This window comes from Lupinus angustifolius, chromosome LG17 (genome assembly GCF_001865875.1).
Source record: "Lupinus angustifolius cultivar Tanjil chromosome LG17, LupAngTanjil_v1.0, whole genome shotgun sequence".
NCBI lineage: Eukaryota > Viridiplantae > Streptophyta > Magnoliopsida > Fabales > Fabaceae > Lupinus > Lupinus angustifolius.
Genome location: NC_032025.1, coordinates 3,129,723 through 3,143,596, shown reverse-complemented (window position 1 = coordinate 3,143,596; position 13,874 = coordinate 3,129,723). Strand labels below are relative to the sequence as shown.

Genomic DNA, 13,874 nt, shown 5'->3' with positions numbered 1-13,874 from the left:
TCTTGTGCTTCCGCATTGTGCTCTATCCTCAACAATTTTAATTCTCCAAAATAAAATATATAAATTTTGAATTAACATTATTATAAAAGTACATATATGGGCAATGCTTGTCACCACAAGTTATACATAATGAAAATTTGTAACATCTCATGTTTTAATGAGCATAAGTTGAGGATTAATCATTTCAATAATTGTTGGATATATAAGTATGAAATCTAATATTAAATAGGAAGGGTCAAGTGAAATATATTATATGTGAAAATAGTCTATGAAATTATTCTCTGAAAAAAAATTTGTTCAAAACAAGATATTTCAAGATAGCTTTTAACTTTTCTCAAATCCCACTAACAATGAGACTTTTTAGGGGTTGAAGACTCCCAATCAAGGAGGGGTCAAATAATAATCCTAAAAGGCGTCCATGAGAGAGTCCATGACATTATTTTTGCATGTTCTCCAATCACCATCTTTTAATATTGCTACCTATACCCACATCTTGTTTTCCATTAATTGGAGTGCTAATCAAGCCATTACGATTCAGATATACTCCAAACCTAAGTCTCTAACCGCTTACATATGGGTTTTCAGTTGATATAAACTATTGGATCTTATTTGAACAATCAAAATTAAAATAAGTTAGCATGTGACTAATAACTAATTTTTAATCATAACCATCCACGTATGGTTGTGAGACCAGATTTATTATTCTCACAGTTTTTATATGAAAATTGTTCTCACTTGAGTCACTTTCAAATACTAAATCCACGTATGTGTATGATTTCAAATTGTACATGTCAAACAAACTAATCACTTATAGTAGTTTTACAAAATTAAGGTAATAAATCTCCAGCCCAGATGACCTTATTATACAGAAAACATAGAATTACCTTTACTTCTCCAGAAGTAGCCTCTTCTCATCTTTCTTTTGCCAGCCAACAGCTATGGATGACTGTGGTCTCAAAGCAATCTGTATCTGTAACACATATGACAAGGGAGTGATCACATATAGAAAATGATTTAATATATATACAATAACAGTGTAAATATTTTTTACATTATCAGCAAATCATCCATCATTGATTTATTAATCATTATTGACTTTCAAACAAAAGTAATTCAAATCAACGGCGGATGATGTGCTGTGATAGTTGATTGGCCCATGTGATTGACAATACTTGATTAGCCCATGTGATAGTTATTTACATGGCCAAGTGCAGGACACCACTTTGTTTTAAGGGATTTGGTCATTTGGGTCTCAGAAGGTATAAAATATATGAAGTTTCTAGATGTTCATCTATTACAAGTGCAGAAAGCATGTTCTCACCAGTTAGAACTTGAAAATGACTGATAAATCGTTCCTTTGCTCACTTTAGTTTTGAGAAATGAAATAACAATAAATTATTTGTTTATATATAAACCCTACTTTCCTGGATGAATATCAGATACTGTAGCTGGTTATCTTCATATAAAAAAATCTAGCAGTTAGTCCGAGTAATTGATTTCATCGTTATCCGTAAATATGTTGTATATTCGTATTTTGATAGATTACTGGCAGATCCATACATGTTCATACCATGCTACTATGTACAAATATTATCTCAGCCACTGCAATATTATCTACTATACGCCAGGTTTAATCTAAGTGCATTAGTTATAAATTCATTGAAGAGAAAGAAAAGTTCAAGGTAGAGAGTGAGTGGCATACATGTCCACTTGCTGTTTCTGACAGTTGTCGGGTCCATAAATTTGAAAGATTCAATGAACCATCTCGCAAAGACATCGCAATGCCCATTGTTGCAGCTGAGTACGATGACAGATTACTGCATTATGAAGCACAATAAAATGAGGAACATGTAAAGTATCACTATAATGTTAACAAGGGCATGCCTTATATTAAGATAGAGTCCCAATCACATTAAACCATTCCTAAAACAAGTTATCCTGTTTCACCAATCTAATAAAAATAACAAAAACAGCAACAACATTAAGCTTTCAAGCTGAAGTAATAACTACAGTAGTGTTTTAGTACAAACAAGGTCTACTTTTTACTTGTATGTCCTGTTTTGCTCAATTTGTAAAATACACAAGCAAAACAGAAGTTCTATTCTATCCCGTTATAACATGTGTTAAGGTTCCATCTCAAAACCAATTGGCTATGAGAGGAGTAGCCCAATATGTATTTAAACAATTTCTGAGAAAATGAGGTAGACGATGTAAGACTTCCTTTCCAACATGTCCCCTCCACATAAGCCTGCCTGACCAGGCGAAGGGTTACATTTGACCCCATAACTAAAGGGCATCTTTTGGCCCACGATAACCGGAAAAAAAGTCAGGCTTTATCTCTGATACCATGTTAAGATTCCATCTTAAAACCAATTGGCTATGAGAGGAATAGCCCAACATGTATTTAAACCATTCCCAAGACAACGAGATAGGCGATGTGAGACTTCCTTTCCAACTGCCTACCAAAAGCTACACTATTCACTGTTTATGAACAAAGGAGTGCAAAGTGAGAGAATAACAAAAACAAGAGAAAAAGTGCGATGAAGTGAACAATATACCCTCTGAAGAGGCCATCACCATCTAGAAAGTGTGGCACAGACATATTTGCCAGAATTGTACCCGAAGATTGAAAATGAGTCAGCAATTTTTGGCGTTTCTTCATTTTCTTCGATCTCTCTAACTCAGCCTTGATTTCTTCAGCTTTATCAAGCCTCAGACCAAGTTCGAAACCAGAATAAGAATTCAACCCTTCCATACCATAGATATCATATATTTGCCTTTTATTTGAATCTGACAATATCTCATACGCTTCACATATCCGTTGGAAATTCTCCGTAACAATATCTTTCATCTGACACAAATCAAAATAAATAAATAACTAACTAAACAAAATTGATAGATTGAAGAAATTGCATATAAGAATGGAAATAGAAACATACGTGAAAATCTTGGTATTTGTCAGGGTGATAGACTTGAGCCCATTGACGATAAGCTTTGCGAATTTCTTCATCGGAAGCTTCTGGAGACAAGTTCAAGAGTGCGTAAAGTTCTCTGTTATCTTCTCCTCCGTTCTGCTCCTCCATTGCGGTTGTTAGAGGTTACAAATGAGTAGAAAGGGTTTAAGGGTTTATTAGCTTACGTCACCGATTGGTGCGAATCAGAACGAAATTCATAACTGCCAATTGCGCTTTAGTCCTTAGGAGTCAGAAGAGTACACACACAATGACACAGAACTTCATAAATCATAACTCTCCTAGTAGTTGAAGAAATGAGTACTAATAATAAAATAAAGAGAATAAAGTGGATGGGTTATGAGTTCGTGAAGCCCACGGTGGATTTTGTTTCGGGAATTTAGATTTCACTCACTAGCTTTGAATTCCATTCTTCTTTTGAAATTTCAAAAACTACATACTCTCTTATGTTATTAGTTCTCATTCCACTAACTAGAATAATTTCTTCCATGAAAGTCAAACAATTATTAGTCAATTTTAAACCCAGAGTTACATAATCTTAGCACAAAGGAGTGGTTACATTATGATATCAATATATAAATGCAATTATAAAACATACAATAAAAACTGGATGCTCTGGTTTTGGAAATTTAGTATCATACAATAACTGATACAAACGGGACAATATTCTATTTAACAATCCCATACATAATTCTTTTGTTCTTGATCTGTTGAGGTCATCTTTTTTCCTCAAGGGGGCATGTGTGTTTTCTTGTTCACTAAAATGAATAAATGAGTTGTACTATCACGTAAGAAGGTGCTCTATTTCTTGCTCTTGTAGATGCTGGTTCCTTAAGGCAGAGATGGTGGCCAGTGTTAACACCCTTGGCATTCAAAATAAAACAACACTTACTATCAAGTGAGCCGCTAGATCGAATCATCATACATCGGCAGGTCTGGATGGGGAGGGTGATAGACATCTTATGTTTCTGTATGAACTCCATTGGTGTATACCAATATTCCATGCTTACAGAAAATTGCAGAAACAGGGACTTCCCAACTACTTTGCTCACCAAAAACTGTGATATTTACAGCTTTGGTATCTGCTCATAGTTCAACCTCGTGAAGTTCTTCTCCAAAACTGCTCCTTTTTGTAGGTGTATGCATTAAAGAAGACTCATCGGGAATAAATGTGGATGATGGCATGCCCGAAGCTTCCCCTGAAGTCTTAATCTGTTCCATTCTTGGAGATCTAAATGAATCACTAAAGCTACCACTCCACGAAGCTGTTCGACGTGATTGAGCAGAATGGAAGTTACGGACATGTGTCACTGCACCCTGTTTTGAGATGTTATTCATACTTGGAAACCTTTGCATGGCTGTTGGAAATGCATGTTTGGGAGATTGGTATGACCAATCATTCATGGCCGATGTTGAAGGATCTTCATTAGCTGCACTGTTTTCTTGGTTGCTTTCTGCTATAGCCTCCATTGTCTGCTCATTTGATGGTGCAGGAGCAGGAATGAAAAACTTTGCATTGGCGGCAGGAACAGGTTTCACAGATGGAACAGAAGGGGTCTGAAACAAGTTTGCAGAGTTTGCACCACCTTGGTTGAAGGTGTCAACATACCTGAGTGAAGTCCATAAATAATTTCATCAATTTTGTACACCTTTCAAATTCAGTTGATAACTAAGAAACTAAACTATCAATGACAAAATATCCCCCGTGTTTCTGGAGTTTGAGCTGGCAACCCTTCTCAGTCTTGATAAAGATAAATTACATCCCAAGATTCAGCTACTATGCAAGCTTCCATTTAAGCACTACAATTTTTTGTAGTTCTTGATAGGTATTCAAATTTTATTATCTAAAAGAGAAACCAGCAATAAGTATAACTTACCTGTGCTTGCAACTAAAACGTCACCTTAATAAAGACTTACGAAGAGTAAGTGTTTACCTTGACCGAACACCCAAGCGACCTCGGGCAGAGAATTGATTTGAGGTGGGTGGTATCAGTGGCATACTTGGACTGTGGTCCGGAGTTAAAGTTCTTATGTTAGAGCCCTCATTAGAGGGTGATTCTTCAGTCTTCAATGCAGATTTCAAGTTGTATTCAGTTGAACCATTCTGGAAAGCAGCAGTTGTCGGAGGCGGTGGCAGTGCAGCTTCTTCAGCTGGAGGATCAGCGCCTTCCTCTACCCACCTCTTCAGCTTTTCATCATAATAGAACTTGTTTGTCTCACCCAATTTAGCCTGCATATAGGCACAGTCAGAAGGATTGTTGACAAGAAAAGGAAAACATGGCAGAATATGAAACAACTAACTATACCTGTTTACCAGAGAGAGGTCTCAAAACTAATCCCACTGTCTTTTGCAAAAGTTGTGAGCCAAAACCAAAACGAGAAAATCGAGAAGTACCCCCTGATACTTGTGCTTTTCCTTGTGAATCAAGCGAGGTCGTTCCCTGTGATACATCAACCAGATTTTTTCATCAAGTTCAAATGTAACACCATATAATACAATATAAGTAATGCAAGCATGTCAAGAGGAAGCTCAAAATCTTCACAGTAATCACACACCTGTCTTGGGCTTCTACCAAAATCTGGCTCTGAAACACTTCTATTATGCTTTATTACTCGATTATTGTCAGCATTCCAGTCACTAATTGGTTCCATTGAAGCAGATGGAACTAACGATGACATGGCCATTGTTGACTGGCTATTGGACATATGGTGGTAATGCTGTTCATTTCCATGGACAGCACCTTGTGATGATGTTGGAGCAGGTGGTGGTAAACCACCAACAACTCGATGTGCAGTGCTATCAAAAAAGTTAAGCAATTTGCCAACTAATTTTGCAGGAGCCATGGCAGCATATCCACCCTGAACATATATCATGAAACAGGAGGATAAGTAAAAAGACTTTGAAAATAATGAAGATTCAATAAAGAACAAGGAAGGTACCTGTTGGTGAGTCCTAATCCTATCCTCAAGAGATGATACCAATTGTTTCCATGTTTCTACTTCTGGTGCACGGCCAGTTTTCAATGATTTCAGTACTGCTTGGCAGTACCTGAAGCCAAATAATACTGATAAGAGGGATCATATGAAGATATAATATTACAAATAAAGTTTTGTGAACTTACTTCAATGAGTCCGAAACCTTTCCCACTTCAGCTAGCATATATGCATATATAAGCTTATATGGTTGAAACGGAAGTAGTATAAACTGAGAGTTTCCAAGCATCTTGGAGTATTCGTATAGTTCAGTCCTCTGTCCAAGTACCAATCAGGTAAGGTAAGTTTAACGCAAGAAGCACATCTTGCAAATATCAAATCATAAAGAACATGTCCTTTTTAGGCCATTCTGAGGTCATAATTTATGACAACATACAATGACATCATTTGTCTCAAGTAACTAACCCCACCATGTAGGAAAAGGATTTGATGTTCTACTTGTATTGAACATGGTACTTTTAGAAAACAAGAGATACCGAGGTGGAAAAATGTGACACGGATAGATTATTTAAAAAGTGTACATCACATGAGATTTTTTATTAAACAACAATTGAGTTTTTTTATTTAAGATAAACCTAGGACTGGAGGGGTGATTAAAACACCAAAGTACATCTTAAGCATTCAGGCATACTAGAGAATATGAAACAGTTCAGTTTAAACCTAGCAAAATCCCAAAACTTGAGCAATTAGTAACAGGAAGAATTCTAGAGAGAGAGCTAATGGAAGATCAACTCTTATATTCTTACCACTTTTTCTCGTTCACTATCTTTTACACCTTTTCTTTCTTTTTATCTCTCTCTTTCACAACATATCAACAATCAAATCTCTCTTCCCTACATCTCCTGCACCCCAGGAGAGGGGAGTAATATTTTCATTGGCAGGTAGACAGTTTACATGATATTTTGTGAGAAAATGACTCCAACCAAGCACAAGCAACAGAGCAGCCAAATGTTGAGGAAGAAAAAACTTCAGAACTAAAAAAGATTTCAAAGTACCTGGATAGCCTCTGGACTAGCATAAGTTCGAGGAAATTTCCAGTGATCCGCTCCTATTAGACAAAGTCTAGCACTATCTGAGTATGACTCGAAGTTTGCGTCAGCAATTAAGTAGCAGATGTGTGCAGCAGTAATCTAAATATGTGTTTGAAATCAGAAAAACGGAAAACAACAGAAATCATTAAACAGAAGAGATAAAAGATTGAGCACAATACCTGACTTCTTTCCTTCCACAAGCAATCACCGAGGTGAACAATTACAAGTTCGTCACCTTTGGTTCTGTTTGCAGTTATTACAGCCAGATTTTCCTCCCAATCATCAAGCATACCATTAGGTCCGATCTGAAATTGCAAAATTTAAGCTTATATGCCAAATAAAAAGAAATAGACATTTGCAACTATGAAACTAATGAAGTAACAAGACATTTGGATTGCAGCTATCGCATGGATTCCTTCCTTATCCTATTAGGATCACCTGTGCAGAGTGCTGACGCATATTAGAAGCACCAGGATGCTCACTAACTGAGGCTCCAGTAGAGAAAACTTCAGCAGGTTGCCCAGCAATTAGAAGGCATAATGTGCGCAGAGGTGACCCTGCAACCAGCTGGCGTAGTGCCATTTGCTTAACTGTATCAACATAGAACTGCATTGCAAATATGCACCAAAATTAATCCCCAAACAAAGACATTATGAGAAAAGATTGTACAACCCATAGGGGATCGTCTAGCTCAGGTATTAAATATCGAACAGTATTTTCTGAAAAATTAGCATCTGACCTGATCACCAAGTTGCGAAGCAAGAACGAGTGCAGGTCCCCATAGTTTCCCTTCTTGTGCACATTGTAAGGCCTCCTTCTTTCTTCCACTAACAAGAAGATTTTGTACCTCAGAAGCCATTGCCTATATCAAAATCAAACTCAGTAATTGATACAAAACAGTGTGATAAGGAGATTGGTTCAGAAGTTAAGTTAATACACACTCGCATTTGTACTTCAGAAGGATAATTTTGCAAGCAGTGGCTCAGCATCCCATAATGAGTGGCACTACTCTTGGCAGATGCAAAAAGTTTTGCAACCTCTGACTCCGGAGTGTCATTTTCCTGTATAAAATACAAACCCAAGAGGTTGGACAATGTCGAAGTGATTCCATGAGGAATAAATAGTATTCAGGCAATAATTTGACTCACTATCACACCTACAGGTATGATAAGTAATGCTAATCATAATAATAGGGCACAAAAGCCATGTGAAGATTAACTATAATTATAATGTTAAAAACCGCTTATAAAGGTACAGATATCCTCTACATCAACAAAATATAATAGAGACACAGCATGAAAGCAAATATAGGTCTCCAAGGTATGCACATAGGTGAAAGTTAACCTAAAAATGTAACACTTAATGGTGTTGCAATTAGTGCAAATTTGGTGAAGTCTAATTATTTTGAAAACAGTTTTTTTCACAATTAAGCTGTAGATTTTAATGAAATGGCAAGCATATTATAATCACTGATACAGATAGAACAGCTTTTTATTTTAAGCTGGTACTTAAGCATTATGCTTTTCTCATTTTCTTGTTAAAGTATAAGTCCCACATCTCTTAAGAATATGAGGCAAGAGCCATTTATAATAAATTGAGCAATCCTCCCGTATGAGCTAGCTTTTGGCATGGAGTTAGGCCCAATTATTCTAACAGTGATAATTTCACAAACGCTAAAAGAAAATAGATACTGGTCTACAATTTTACTAAGCATTGCAATCTATATATTGTTATTGTGGTAACCTAAGTTGGAAGAATCTCAAATAGGTGATTTGGGCATGTGAGCAAAAGACCTTTAGAAGCCCTAGCAAGAAGAGTAGATCAAAGGGAGGATAGCCCAATAGTTAGCCTTATAGGTAGATGGAAACAAAAAAACCCGATAGATTATACCATTAAAAATGACTTAGGTTTTTCTAAATATATTGTTTATGACAGAACACAATACCATCATTTGATCCATGTAAGCCTTCCTAGTGAGAAAAGGCTTTGCTTGCATATTTTTATACAATAAAAAACAAACTGTACTAAAATCGTATACGAATTAATATATGTGAACATAAATTATTATTTTCATAACTGATTTAATTAAAAAAAATTGAATATGCACATTGCACAATCAACTTTTAACACTTTTTTTCCATAGCTAATCCAAAACACAATCTTGTGCATAGTTCAGCTTTTGATAGAATGTTGGTCAAGCTTAAAAACATAACCAATATGATTAAGAATGATATAGAAAAGAAAGAATCAAAGAGAAGAGTTTGAACGACAATAAATATAACTTACTTTAAGTATGGTGTCCGTACCAAAAGGAGAACGTAGTTTTCCATAATGTTGACAAGCTATCTTAAGCAAGGAAAGAAGAAGTCTTAACCTTTCGCCTTTCTTATAATCAGTATCAGGTGATTCACAGCGTGCAATTCTCTCATCTATCCATTTGTACAACTCTTTATTTCCAACACTGCCACCAACCAATGGACCTGGGTAAGATTGCTGGCTCAGAGCACGAAAATAATCACCAGTGATATTTCCGATGCTTGAAGAATCAACGCTTCCCATGACAACTTCCATCAAGTTCAACACAGAAACAGAACCATGGACAGCACCCTTCAGATAAAAATAAATATACATCGTTAATCATTTTAAGAAATCACTAGCAGGGAACTAGAGTAGAAAGATGAAATATGTTTTCAAAGAGAAGTAATACAAGAGCAACCTCTAAATCACTCAGAAACCAAATGAATGCATTGATCAAAGCTTTGGATAAGAATCAGGAATTAACCTGGCTTCCATATGATGAGCTTGAAAGACTGTGATCTTTGATTATGACGAGTTTTCCACCAAACCCAAAGGTTACCAGGGAATGTGGTGGACGTCCAGCTGATGATCTTCCAGCACGAGGGGAATATGAGTAGTGATGTCCATCCTGGACTGATTGTTGGGAATAACTAAAGGATTTCTGGCTTTCAGCAAAATCATTTGAGAATTTCCTTTCTTTATCAAAATTAGTATTTGAATGATTAAACTGTTGAACAACATCCCTGCTTGGGACAAAGCTTTGTGGTTCGACAGTTCCATTTACCAAACCATGGTCATGGTTTACTTTGTTGTACAATGCAACTGATCCAAAGGAGCTAGAAGTATTTTGCTGGTTACCACCAGAAACCCTTGAACCATATGAATGAGTATATTGCTGGTTACCAGCAGACGTTATATTATCCCCACTTTGAGCAGGAGTTCCATTTGTGTACACGTCAAAACCCTGCTGATGGTTAACACCATATGAACCATTCCAGCTGTTATCTACAGCCTGACTACTACCAATGCCCTGTGATTCATAATTGCCATCTTGGCTATACTCTCTATACAAACTATTACCATTATCTGAGAAATTGCTGGCAAAAACATTCCCATTTTCAACTGCCTGAACAGCAGACTGGGTGGATGAATTATATGCTTCCAATGATCGCCATTCTTGAGCAATGGTGTCATAATACCAACCAGGATACTGAGGATCGAAATACATATGCTCAGGATACCCATTGTTCCCTTGTGAAACTTGACTCCAGCTAGATACACTTTCAGTTGTGCCAGCTTCAGCTGAAGTTCCAGTAACGGCCTGAGCAGTTTGCTGCATATAAGACAACTCAGTTTTGCCATCTGAAGAACCAGCCCAATCAACAGCCGTATTGGCTTCAGAGGTTCTCCGAGTTTTGGCTGCTTCATTATACTCATCTATTTGATACCATTGCCCAGTGCTGTAATCAAACTTCCAGCCTGGATAAAGATCCTCCCAATTCTGACTGGCACTCAGATCTTGCCCGTTTGTTTGTTTTTCTAAAGATGCATCACCAGGTTGACCTTCTTGATATGGCACATGATTAACTGAAGTATTTAAGCCATCCCTATCTGTGCTTGTGTAATTCTCTAAAGATGCATCATAACCTTGACCATCTTCATACTGCACGTAATTAACTGAAGTATTTAAGGCATCATTTTGAACTATATTTCCAGATGTAACCTCACTATTTAAGTTATCAAACGCAGTCCCTGAAAAATCCCCTGATTGATCTGCCAACTCACCAAATAAGTCAGAATATGATCCGAATCCTGTGCCTTCATTCGAATCAGCATAAAAAGAATTCCAACCCACCTCCTTAACTCCAGAACTAGGGATTTTATCAACATCGCTTACAGCTGAAGCAGACGTGAATTCTGATCCCATCACATCGTTACCAGGAGGATCTGTCTTATTATAACATCCAACCGAACTAGAGGACAGCACCAAATTTGCCTCTTGTTTATGTCCACTAACCAAATTATCATCCAATTCTACACTACGCTTTTCCCCTTTGAGTTCAATCCCACTTTCTCCAACATCCGAATTCTCCAATGTAGCATCAGCATCGGTGATACCAAGATTCGCAAATTCATTAGCCTCATCGGAATCATTGCCTTCATCATGGCCAGACTTAGCAGGCCCCATATCATCATCCCCTTCAACCAGTTTATCAAAGAAATCCTCATCCGTGTTATCCTCTACATGAAATGGAGGATTGGAAGCCATGGGCCAAAATCCTTAACCCTTCAATTTCTCTCTATTAAAACCAAATTCCCTGGAACCTCTTACAATTTCACACCTTAAAATCAAATCTAAACGGCGAGATCCAAAACCAAAATCATCAACAACAAAAAAATCACTTCTACCTTAAAGCTTGCCTGAAGCAAAAGGGGCAATAATCGAAATCACAAACAAGATCTGGGAATTGTGAAACACATGCAATATAATAACCAAAAATCAATGTTAACATGCATACATACCGGAAACTGAAAAAGGTTAGTTCTTCAATTCAACGTAGAAAAACAAAAACATAACTTTAGAGATCCATGTGTTTCAGAATAATTAGAGAGAGAAAATAAGGAGCGTGTAGAAATAGAAAGCCTTCAGAGTATAAACTCTAATTTTGTCTCTTTACATTTCACAAAAACAGAAACAATTAAACATAAAATTCACTACAAGGTTAATCTTACTATTTAGGTTTATCCCTAAATAGACCTACACCTCAAGAGAATATATTTTTCACTGTATATTTGATAATATATAGATATTAAAACTTTGGACCAAATTCTTTTATTATTTTTAATGGACGAAGCAAAGTTAAAAATAATTCCTATGAACTCGTTGAAGATGCCCTGATCGTGAAGAAACCTAAAAAAATTGTTATTGCAATGTGAATGGAACCATGGATGCTATTACTTTTGCAATCAATCTCTAACATAATCTATAATATGTACACTACCTTTTGGCTTTGACAATTTGCAACTTAGCTTTAAATGAACTCTATTATTTTCATAATAGAGCTATACTTAAATTAATAATTTTATGTATGTGTATGTTAAACTTATTATTCTTTTATGTATGTGTATGATATAGTTATTATTCTTTTTGAGGGAAAAAATGAATGCACTAATAATTTAAAAGTTTTATATATTGTTAGTCTATTATTTATTATTTATTTTTAATTATTAATGATTTTTTTAAAAATTACAAATAAATAATATATTAATTATATATAAATCTTCACGTTGATATGTTGATATTAGATGGATATTGCGCTACTCTACTTTAACAATTGATCTGACAGTAGCATTTACTCAACTAACACATTAACACATACTCAATTTAAAAAAAAAGTTAGTGTTATTTAGTTTCTGGGAAGTATAGGCATTCATTAAAAATAACACAATAACAAGTACTTTTTTTTGGATGATTATCATTGTCATGAATGTTGTTATGTACTTATGTTCAATATTTTAAACATTAAAATCATAATAACTGTTGCATATTGTTGTTTTTTGGTACATTGAAAAATAAAACAAAACTAACTTAGGAAATTCATATCTAAAATCTCAGTCTAGCTAACATGACCAAATTCTTAATAATGAGATGTCGATTGTGCGTCAATCTTATCATATAATTCATCAAAAATCAATAAGGCGTTTGGTGTATGGTTCCATTAAATTTCCAATATCGATGGTTCGATTTTTGTGAGCGATTTTTGTTAGGAGAAGCAGCTAGTCAGTTACGAACCCAAAAATGGATTAATTCCTTACCCAAAAAAGTGAGAGGGTACTCCTGGATCCCCAAAAAATATAATCCGCCAAAACGTTAATCTCTCTTAGAATAAATTAGACAAGGACAATCTAGCTTGGAGCAAGCAATTCACCAATTTGAACTACCTCCAAACAATCACACCTGGTAATTTATGAAAACCCAATAAAAATCATCCATAACCATAAACTCGGCTAGTATACCAGTAGCAACTCCAAAACTTGAAAATAAATCTAGTTGCCAGATACCTTTATGGCCGCAAATCTCACCACCTCTCCAAGTATACATATTATTATGGTAATAAATTAATTTAATCATCCATATAATTTAAAATATTAAAAATGTTCATGCTTGGTTGAGTTTACTTTGCAGCAGCTGCAACTGAAAAGCATGCAAGGCAAATTGTGAACTAAAATTCCGTGAGCGGAGAGGTATTCCAGGTGCACTGAGTTAGTCTGATGCATTGATAGAGCAGGTTTATTCTGAATGCAATGAGAGAGTAGGTTGATTCTGAATGCATTGAGAGACTTATCCTCTTCCAAAGCAATCTTTGGTATAACCAATAATATCTTCTCAATGATGGGAAACTAATCCTTTTCGGGCTATGTGGTTATCTCTTGTAGTAAGTATCTTCAATAGCAATCTAAAATCATCACTGCCACAAGCAGCAGCAATGCCTCATAGTAGATTTCCTCATGATGTCAATATTAAAATTATAAAACGCTTCTAATCATAGCTGAAAGATCTGGTTTGGAAATTAATATC

The 13,874-nt window shown here is 35.8% G+C and overlaps 2 protein-coding genes across 2 annotated transcripts; both read right to left on the bottom strand.

The window, feature by feature from the left end:
* LOC109330696 (chaperone protein dnaJ 13-like) lies at window positions 796-3,269 on the bottom strand. Its single transcript, XM_019564965.1, has 4 exons — window positions 2,940-3,269; window positions 2,559-2,851; window positions 1,703-1,817; window positions 796-970 (listed from the first exon to the last, which is right to left on the bottom strand). The coding sequence occupies exons 1-4, from the start codon at window positions 3,081-3,083 to the stop codon at window positions 887-889; spliced, it is 636 nt and encodes a 211-aa protein (XP_019420510.1). The 5' UTR covers window positions 3,084-3,269; the 3' UTR covers window positions 796-886.
* On the bottom strand, window positions 3,531-12,059 carry LOC109331152 (protein transport protein SEC16A homolog). Its single transcript, XM_019565466.1, has 14 exons — window positions 11,819-12,059; window positions 9,780-11,716; window positions 9,284-9,604; window positions 7,939-8,058; window positions 7,737-7,859; window positions 7,436-7,603; window positions 7,177-7,302; window positions 6,962-7,096; window positions 6,095-6,222; window positions 5,913-6,021; window positions 5,529-5,831; window positions 5,279-5,413; window positions 4,907-5,202; window positions 3,531-4,581 (listed from the first exon to the last, which is right to left on the bottom strand). Exons 2-14 carry the CDS (start codon window positions 11,562-11,564, stop codon window positions 4,059-4,061), a joined length of 4,272 nt encoding a protein of 1,423 aa, XP_019421011.1. The 5' UTR covers window positions 11,565-11,716; window positions 11,819-12,059; the 3' UTR covers window positions 3,531-4,058.